The 10,384-nt window shown below is 46.0% G+C and overlaps 1 protein-coding gene across 2 annotated transcripts in view; it reads right to left on the reverse strand.

Annotated features, from left to right (window-relative positions):
• Positions 1–4,603, reverse strand: part of LOC141083682 (protocadherin-10-like) — a 176,121-nt gene extending 171,518 nt beyond the window's left edge. The window contains exon 1 of one of the 2 annotated variants that reach the window (XM_073568070.1): positions 1,840–4,603. In XM_073568070.1, the coding sequence (XP_073424171.1) occupies positions 1,840–4,350 (2,511 nt within the window). In that variant the 5' untranslated portion in view covers positions 4,351–4,603. The remainder of the gene's footprint in view (positions 1–1,839) is intronic. The other variant, XM_073568071.1, reaches the window with a different exon arrangement.
• Between the last annotated feature and the right edge of the window lie 5,781 nt (positions 4,604–10,384).

The following is a 10,384-nucleotide window of genomic DNA, read 5'->3' on the forward strand; positions in this document are numbered from 1 at the left end:
TGTGTGAACTGTGTGCGCATGTGTAGAGTGTGTGCGGACTGTGTGGGTTTGTGTAGAGTATGTGGACTGTGTGTGAACTGTATGTGTAGAGTGTGTGTGGACTGTGTGCATGTGTGTAGAGTGTGTGGACTGTGTGGGTGTGTGTAGAGTGTGTGTGGTCTGTGGGCATGTGTGTAGAGTGTGGACTGTGTGCATGTGTGTAGTGTGTGGACTGTGTGCTTCTGTGTAGAGTGTGTGTGAACTGTGTGTGTAGAGTGTGAACTGTATGCGTGTGTGTAGAGATTGTGTGAACTGTGTGCGTATGTGTAGAGTGTGTGTGGACTGTGTGCATGTGTGTAGAGTGTGTGGACTGTGGGCGTGTGTGTGTGTGTAGAGTGTGTGGACTGTGTGTAGAGTGTGTGTGGGCTGTGTGCATGTGTGTAGAGTGTGTGTGTACTGTGTGTGTGGTGTGTGTAGAGTGTGTGTACCGTATGTGTGTGTCTATGTGCAATGTGTACAGTGTGTGGTGTTTACAATATGTTTGTGTGTGGTGTGTGTACTGTATGTATGTGTGTATGTATGTGAATATCTTGGAATTATAAATACATTTATAAGCATTATGAAATAACTATAAACATACAATAACTGTATAAATGAGTTCCTACACACATAGCGGCCTCTCCTGACGCACACATGTATGGGCTGTGCGTGTGCCTGACACAGTAACCTTGGAGCACAATGGCCCCGCTAAGCTTTTGATTTCTGAACACCCAGTACAATGCATTTCTTCCCATCAGCAGCAGGCACCGGCGCTTTGTTAATCTTGAGAGTGTTTGTATAAGACAGACCTGTGTCCCCCCAACCCTGGCGCTCTGCATAATAATGGTGCACCAGGCCCCCCAGCATGGCACATAATGCACTGTTGGTGGAGCAGGGGGGATTTATGGGCTCTCAGACACTGATTTCATGTGTCACACGTAAAGCAATGACAACACAGCCATCGAAAAGATCCATTCGGTCCACCCTGAAGGACGCCCTTGGAGTTAGAACAGAATAATTGTAAGACATAAATTACCCACTCAGGATGAAACCGGGGACACGGAGAAGATGTTCCATGGATGCCCTTGGAGGCGCAGGAGGAATACATGAGCAGGGTGCTGCATGCTCTTCCACAGTGAATACTCGGATTTTACTGCTCCTAATAAAGCACACAGTGGCTGGAGCTGTTTAATGAAATCATTATTTCCAGCAGTTACATTAAGTAAAAAAGCATCCACTGGAGATTTTCCTTCCATGCAGGTGATTAATTCACCAGCATGTTAGCTATAGAGAGTTAAGGGGGTTTTCATTGCTGTTGATGTCTAGCCTGCTAGTAACTCTTTGCTCACTGCAACACAATGGAATCCTAAACCTAAAGTGTGCTGTTTGTAATAGCACAGGAGGACACCAGGAGAGCTCCTAATAATACACATATCAGATCTGGGGGTAGGGGAGGTAAAGAGGGGCTCAGGTGGGCAGAGGAAATTGTAGACTTCCTATCAGTAATCCCACTCAACAACTCTACAGACTGCCTCCCCAAATCTAATTGGTGGCATGTATTCACCCAGTAGCAGACAGAGACAGAAGAGGGTCCCTGTGCAAGAACAATATATGGACCAATTGTAGTACAACATCTCATCATTATGCACAATTCCACCTGCTTTGGAGGTAGAAGTGGGCCCCCTTATTTCTTGAACCCCTGTGCAACCTACACATCAGACTTTAGGTGTACTGTTCCTTAAGAGCTCAAGTCTCCTAGGATCTACTGAACCTGGACCATGGAGAAAGCAGAGCAGATTTCCAATTTAACCTGTGATTTACCTCATTGATTGCATTGTTTACAGCTGGGGGGTTCTGTCCACCTTTTCCTGGAACTGTCTTTTCTGGGATTTTCTCATTGTTTTGTGTGGTTGTTGAATTATAGGGTTTTAGGAACATGAAGTCACTCTTGGCGGACTCTGGGGTCAGGCACACTTTATAACAGTAGTTTTGGGGACCGCTCCCCGAGGACTCCATGCAGTTGGTTTGCACTTTATTTCCAGAAGAGATTTGCAGATTGATGTTAGAATTCTTGAACACATCTCCTGAGGATGCAGCCCTCATGCAACAGCAACAGGTGGGCATGGAGAAGCACTTGTAATCCTGCAGAGACAGTCTGTCTTTGTGACATTTAATGATTGTGAGGACAATTATAGCCACCAGGAAGGTGAAGGACACAGAGCCAAGGGACACTATTAAATAGAGAGTTAGAGAGGAGCTGGTGGAAGGGTGGTCTGAATTTAAAGGCACGTCATTCAGTTCTGATGGGGTCTCAGGGATGTTGTCCACCACAGTCAACACTATTGAGACGGAGGTGGACAGGGAAGGTTGACCATTGTCTCTGACTTGGATCAAGAGTCTGTGCCTTGTAGCATCCTTGTCTCCCAGAGCTCGTATGGTCCTCAGCTCCCCTGTATATAGGGCTATGCTGAATAAGGTGGAATCAGTAGCTTGCAGTATCTGATAGGAAAGGCGAGAGTTCTGGCCAGAGTCTGCATCCATGGCTGAGATTTTGCCCACCAAGTAGCCAGGGTCTGCATACCTTGGGAGAATCTCTGTAGCCACAGAGCCGTTCTTGGGTAGGGGGGAGACAATGACAGGCACATTATCATTCTGGTCCAGGATGAAGACATTGATAGTCACGTTACTACTTAGTGGAGGGAAGCCAGCATCTTGAGCTTGTACTCGGATCTGGAAGTTCCTGATCTGCTCATAGTCAAAGGAGCGCAAGGCGTAGATGTTCCCACTGTCTGAGTTGATGGACACATAGGTGGACACTGGCATGCCCTGGATCTGACCCTCCACGATGGAGTAGGACAAGTAGGCATTCTGGTTAGAGTCAGGGTCCAGGGCAGTCACTGAGCAGATGGAAGCCCCCGGAGGGTTATTCTCTATCACATACACAGTGTATGAAGGCTGCACAAAGGTGGGAATGTTGTCATTGATGTCCGTCACTTGGACATTGATCACCTTCTTGGTCATCAGAGGTGGAGAACCAAAGTCCCTGGCACTGATGGTGATGTTGTACTCGGACACTGACTCCCTGTCCAGGACCTCGGTGGTCACCAGGGTGTAGTAGTTTTTGTAGGATGAGTGCAGTTGGAAGGGGACATTTTTGGGGATATCACAGTTGACATCCCCGTTGTCCCCAGAGTCCCGATCCATGACACTGATGACAGCAATGACAGTCCCTGGAGGGGCATCCTCCATGACAGGTGTGGACACCGAGGTGAGGATGACTTCTGGAGCATTGTCATTGACATCCAGCAGGTTGACCAGCACCCGGCAGTGCACGGCCACCGCGGAGGGACCCCTGTCCTTGGCTTGAATGTACAGCTCGTACAGATTGGACTTTTCATAGTCCAGGATCCCTTTAACCCTCACGTTGCCGCTGCGGGGTTCCACCATGAAAAGGTCCCTTACCTTCTGGGGTGCATGTCCGCTGAAAGAGTACTCGATCTCCCCGTTGGTGCCCTCGTCCAAGTCGGTTGCATTTAGCTTGATCACAAGGGTTCCCCGGGGGACATTTTCCTGCAGGCTGACCCGGTAAAACGTCTGATCGAAGGTGGGCACGTTGTCATTGGCATCCAGAACACTGACTATGATCAGAGCCGTGCCCGATCGCTCCGGTACCCCGCCATCCATGGCTGTCAGCAGGACGCGGTGAGTCTTCTGCTGCTCCCTGTCCAAGGGTCTCTCCAGAAGCAGCTCGGCGAATTTGCTCCCGTCGCTCCTGCTCTGCACCTCCAAGGAGAAGAACCCGTTAGGGCTGAGCTTGTAGGTGCGCAGGGAGTTGGTGCCCACATCGGGGTCCTGGGCACTCTCCAGAGGGAAGCGGGCACCTGGAGCTGCAGACTCGGTCACCTCCAGCACATAATCATGCCATGGAAAGCTGGGCGCATTGTCATTGATATCCAAAATCTCCACCTCTACCCTGTAGAGCTCCAGGGGGTTCTCCATCACCACCTGCAAGTGCAAGGAACACACCGGCTGGAACTCACAAACTTCTTCTCTGTCTATCTTCTCGTTGACAAACAGAATCCCGTTCTCCAGATTCACCTCCAAATGCTGCTTGTTGCTTCCAGACACGATCCTGAAGCGCCTAGATGACAGCTTGGAGACATCCAAACCCAGGTCCTCAGCGATGTTCCCAACAAAAGCCCCATGGTCCAGCTCCTCTGGGACCGTGTAGCGGATCTGGCTGGAGGCAGGAACCAGGCAACAAGTGAGTAGTAAAGGCAGGAGAACCCGTGCAGACCATGGTCCTCTGCTGACATCCCACCAGCACCACATCTCCAGCGCTGCCACCACCACCACTGAGGAGGTTCTCTGAGCACCGGTCAGACCTAATGCAACTCAACAAATCCTCAGGCAGGGAAAAAAAAAAAAAGAAAGCCTCCTCCAGCTCTATCCTCTGTCACTGGGGAACCTGGCTCCAGCCAAGATCTCTTAATCCAATCTGATAGCAGAAAATCGGAAGCTCTTTGCTAAATGTGAGGCTCTTGCTACCCAGACTTGTGTTTCTTCCATATACTTTCAGCAATCCCCCTCCCTCCCCAGTCAGTCACCCACCCCTCCCCAACTATTCTCATTTTAGAAGAGAGGGACTGAGGGGGAGGGAGGGATCCAAATTCACATTACAGCTTCTGTATTGGTGGACAGTGACATAGTGAACTGAGAGAGAGCTGCAGTTTACAGCTGTTGGGCTTAACCCTTTGCACAGCAGGAATCTTGTCTCCGGCAGCTGGATTGGGGGCTTCGGATTTGGCAGTTTGGGGGTTACACCAGACCCACTGCTCTCACTGTTATCTCTTGCCTGGCACATGCAAGTGAGTGATCACAGCTGCAGGAGACAGGAGATGTCCAAGTTCATTGTCACCCTGAGACAACCATGCAGGATTTGGAATCCCACCTGTGTACAATGTATCCCTGTTGTTTGTTTGCTGCTAGGACAAAGGTGCTAAATACATTGCATCAGAGTCTCTAGAATTTACCCCCCTTTAACCCATCGCAGGTTGGAGCATAGAGTAAAGCAAGCCATCCCATTACCATAAAGAGGTTCACTACAACCAATAAAGAACAGTCAGATTTTCTATAGGAAAAAAAAAGCGAACAGCCCATAAATTAAATGATCCATTATAACAATGCAAGTAAACTCCGTTCGCCCTTTATCATAAAACCTCCAAATCCATAAACAGCTCACTGTAAATTATTGCTCAGAACTTGTTATCGCGCCAAAAACATCACATTAACACGATTCCATCAATAATCAATAACACAAGGACAACACGGCCAGTAAATTTCCCTAATGATTCCAGAGGGTTTCAGTTGGTCGCATCTGATCATTGTGAGATGCCACAATAATGGGAACTTGGGATTATTACTGACGGTTTCACAAGATGTATGGGCATTATAGATTTCATGGAGGGGGTTCCGTGCCTGGGACACTTTGGGGGTGGGGGGGTTTCACACTTTGCATTTTTCGGAAAAAGGTTACAGTTTTTTACAGTGTTTTTTCCTGCCTTTATTTTAGGAATAAATGCGTAAGTCAGATGTTAATCGGAACATATTAGACGCATTACAGTGTGTTTTTCTAGACTTTTTTTCACCTTTTCTGGTCATTGAGTCCTTTGCCTTTTTTTTCAAGACACAACGTCTTTTAAGGATTTTTATGGCGCCCAGCAACAAGTGTTGCAACTGGCGCTAGCTCTAATCGTAGCAATGACCAGGGCATCCAAGTGGTTGGACAGGGGGCCTCTGTCATCCACAAAGGACTCCCATGACGCGATGTGTAAAACCAATGGATTGTTTAATGTCATCTGGGAGCCATAATTTTGACATCTGTTATGTAGCCTCCACATTTCTTTGTATGTAGCTGCTAGGAAGCATATAGAAAGGAGGTGCTCCACAGGGGACAAGCCCTTTTAGTAGAGATGAGTGGATCAATCCGCGGAGGATCACGTAGAAATCAAATTTCCTAAAATTTGCAGTTTCACGTGAATGCGACCACTTCGAGATTTGATTTGCGGTTTGCAGAAAAAAAAATATTGCCATTTCTCACATTGCTGAAGCATTGGAGAGTGGTGTAATGTCTTTTAGTGTGGCCGAGCCTGCTTCCTCGTAATGCTCTGCAGCTATGACATCTTACCAATAATCATACCTTGTACTGTGATGGTCAGTACCTGGACATCACAGATCAGAGATTCCCAGTGGAGCACAGTTTGTAAGTCAAAGTCCTTTTCCATCTCCAGAGTAACAGGATCTCTCTCTCTTCTGTAGAGTGGAAGCTCTTATGGTCAGTGGGGTCCTCTCTCTCTGCTGTAGAGTGAAAGCTTTTATGGTTAGTGGGGTCCTCTCTCCAATGTAGAGTGTAAGCGCTTATGATCAACTGGGTCCTCTCTCTCTCCTGTAGAGTGTAAGCTCTTATGGTCAGCAGTGTCCGCTCTCTCCTATAGAGTGTAAGCTCTTATGGTCAGTGGTGTCCTCTCTCCTGTAGAGTGTAATCTCTTATGATCACAGGGGTCCTCTCTCTCTAATGTAAAGTGTTTGTTCTTATGGTCAGCGGGGTCCTGTCTCTCCTGTAGAGTGTAATCTCCTATGGTCAGCAGTGTCCTCTCTCTCTCTCCTGTAGAGTGTAAGCTTTTATGGTCAGCAGTGTCCTCTGTGTCTCTACTATAGAGTGTAATCTCCTATGGTCAGCAGTGTCCTCTCTCTCCTATAGAGTGTAAGCTCTTATGGTCAGTGGTGTCCTCTCACTCTACTGTAGAGTGTAATCTCTTATGATTACAGGGGTCCTTTCTCTCTAATGTAAAGTGTAGGTTCTTATGGTCAGCGGGGTCCTGTCTCTCCTGTAGAGTGTAATCTCCTATGGTCAGCAGTGTCCTCTCTCTCTCCTGTAGAGTGTAAGCGTTTATGGTCAGCAGTGTCCTCTGTCTCTCTCCTATAGAGTGTAATCTCCTATGGTCAGCAGTGTCCTCTCTCTCCTATAGAGTGTAAGCTCTTATGGTCAGTGGTGTCCTCTCACTCTACTGTAGAGTGTAATCTCTTATGGTTAGCGGGGTCCTCTCTCTCCTGTAGAGTGTACACTCTTATGATCAGTAGGGTCCTCTCTATCCTGTAGAGTGTAAGCTCTTATGGTCAGCGCGGTCCTCTCTCTCTCTCTCTCTCCTATAGAGTGTAAGCTCTTATGGTCAGTGGTGTCCTCTCACTCTACTGTAGAGTGTAATCTCTTATAGTTAGCGGGGTCCTCTCTCTCCTGTAGAGTGTACACTCTTATGATCAGTAGGGTCCTCTCTATCCTGTAGAGTGTAAGCTCTTATGGTCAGCGCGGTCCTCTCTCTCTCTCTCTCTCCTATAGAGTGTAAGCTCTTATGGTCAGTGGTGTCCTCTCACTCTACTGTAGAGTGTAATCTCTTATGGTTAGCGGGGTCCTCTCTCTCCTGTAGAGTGTACACTCTTATGATCAGTAGGGTCCTCTCTATCCTGTAGAGTGTAAGCTCTTATGGTCAGCGCGGTCCTCTCTCTCTCTCTCCTATAGAGTGTAAGCTCTTATGATCAGCAGGGTTTTCTGTTTCTCTCCTCTCCTAATTGCATATTTGTCAATTTTTCCAGCATTGAGATTCATGCAGATTCATTTGCCGCAAATCAAATTTTTTATGAAAAATCAACAAAACTCTCAAATTCGAATTTCAATACTTTTAAGAATTAGTTAATCTGTTATGAACCAGCTCAAGTTTGTATGTTAGGGAGTTGGTTAAATAGTAACGTCCTTATAGTCTTGTGATTATTACTGGATTCTTGCACTTTAAAAGTCTGTGAGACGTGACACACTGTCTGCTGCTATCAAAATTCAGACTGTCTTTTGTCTATGGTAGAAAATCTCCTAAGAATCTGATTTCCCCACTGTCTACTGGTTGCTTCTATTTGAAGAGGAATCTCATCAAAAGTGAAGAGAGTAGAATTATTTCTAAAATAGCTTAAGATATTCGTGTAGGTCTTACCCTTGCTCTACAAGTTTTACAATATTAGTAATTTTAAGCCACATGTTATGGAATGACTGGAGAACATAATACATCCTATATAATAAATCCCTTAGTTGGTAGATTTGCGACATCGTCAAGAACGCAGACATGGTGACAAAGCCTAAATATCAAGATTAAAAGGGTAGACCTGGATAATGTAAAATCAATTGTGAGTATGGTTCCAAGGTAGAGAATGTGCGACTTATGAGTAGAAGAGTAATTGTAATTAAATAGGTTGTCTCTTTAAGGCAGCCCTTTTCCGCATGCTCCATTACCCACATTGGAGAACAGCTACACATTTTCCATTTGAGAACTTGCATCCTTAAATTACATGGAAACTCCATTGATTTCAATAGAAGCTATGAAATACCTAATCTCCAGCAATGGTATACCCCATGATCTAGACCTAGGGAGAGTGGGCATCGAATACAGGCTCAAGGCAAACTTTAATATTTAAAAGAGTTGTCTGGTGAAAACAAGTTATAGGATAAGATCAGTGGGATTCCAACTGCTGGATCTGAACTGATGAGAACGGGGAACTTTTAATCCCATTAGAATGGAGCGATAGTGCGAATGCTTGACCACTGCTCTACTTATTCTCTATGGGGTTGCCGATCGGCTTTTTCCAAAAGTCCCATAGAGAATGATTATGTAACCAAAAACAATAGCAGTCAAAAGTAAATCGCACTTCCTATCTTAAACATAAATCCAAAAAAAGGGGAAGTCAAAAAGCAAACAATTATGTGTAATAAAAACAAATTTTATATGGCCAAATAATAAGTATAAAAATATGAAAAATGAAGAGAAGAATCAAAAGAGTTTCACATGGCCAGGAGCACAAAATATCTATATGTTACATAACATGTGGACAAACCACAGTAAACAAGGAGAAAAATACAGCAGTACAAAATAAATCATGGAGTAAATATACCTCAGAGCAGTCTAAATGCTCTCACAGTCTGGGGAAATATTCTAGGTAAAATAATAGCGCTGTGGCCATATACACCAACAGCTCTTTATATCACATACCATCAGCAAACCCCTAAGTTAGCAAAGAACAAATCCATCATGTGTGCACCAAATAATCCCTCAAAAATACAGAAAAGTATGCATGAATGTAAACATAGACTGCTTAAGGCAAAGTGCTTAGTACGTTTACCTGGCAATGAGATGCGGCAACCCCGACGCGCGTTTTGCATCAGCTTCCTCAGGGGGTTATCTATTTATAAGACAAGGGGTCCTATAAAAATATACCACATTGTCAAGAGTATCTACAAACACTTTGGCCCAATGATACATTTTAAGTTGTATTCAATCTAACCTTAAAGAAGTTGTCCCTTACTTGGCTACTCCTTGTCATATCCCCTGCTTGACCCCGATAAAATAAAAATGCCTATACTCACCTCCCGTGCCAGCGCCATTCCAGCGGTGTCAGCACTCGCGGTCCCGAGACTCTTGTGCGAATGTTGTGACACGTGAGCCCAGCACCCAATCAGCGCTGGCATCACTGTCCCCGCCTTCGTACAAATTGAACATCAAGAGAAAGTCAGGGATCAGCTGCAGCCCTGACTTTCCTCTTCATGTTCAATTCGACAGAATGCGGGGACAGTGACACCAGCACTGTTTGGGTGCCGGGCTCACGTGTCATAACAACCACATGTGAGCCCCGGGGAGAGCGAGTACCAACACCGCTGGAACGGCGCCATCACGGGAGGTGAGTATAGGCTTTTTTATTTTATCAGGGCCAAACATTTAGATCAAGAAGGGGTTGTCCTAGTAGTGGACAAGAGGTTTGAGTGGTTCCTAGCTTCTGACCGAGATCAATTATATAAAAAACTAGCTGAAGAGCCCGGCGCTGCCCGGGCATAGTAACTAACTGTGGTTAGTTATAGAAAATTATAATTATCCTCCATCCCATAGTCCCGTGCCCACATACCCATCATACATATCCACGATCCCATAGGCCCGTGCCCATATACCCATCATACATATCCTCCATCCCAAAGTCGAGTGCCCATATACCCATCACACATCCTCCATCCCATAGTCCCATGCCCATATACCCATCATACATATTCTCCATCCCATAGTCCCATGCCCATATACCCATCATACATATTCTCCATCCCATAGTCCCATGCCCATATACCCATCATACATATTCGCCATCCCATAGTCGAGTGCCCATATACCCATCACACATCCTTCATCTCATAGTCCCGTGCCCATATACCCATCATACATATCCTCCATCCCATAGTCGAGTGCCCATATACCCATCATACATATCCGCCATCTCATAGTCC

The sequence above is a fragment of the Dendrobates tinctorius genome, unplaced genomic scaffold (genome assembly GCF_039654945.1).
Source record: "Dendrobates tinctorius isolate UK_male_01 unplaced genomic scaffold, ASM3965494v1 ptg000020l, whole genome shotgun sequence".
In the NCBI taxonomy this organism is placed as follows: Eukaryota; Metazoa; Chordata; class Amphibia; order Anura; family Dendrobatidae; genus Dendrobates; species Dendrobates tinctorius.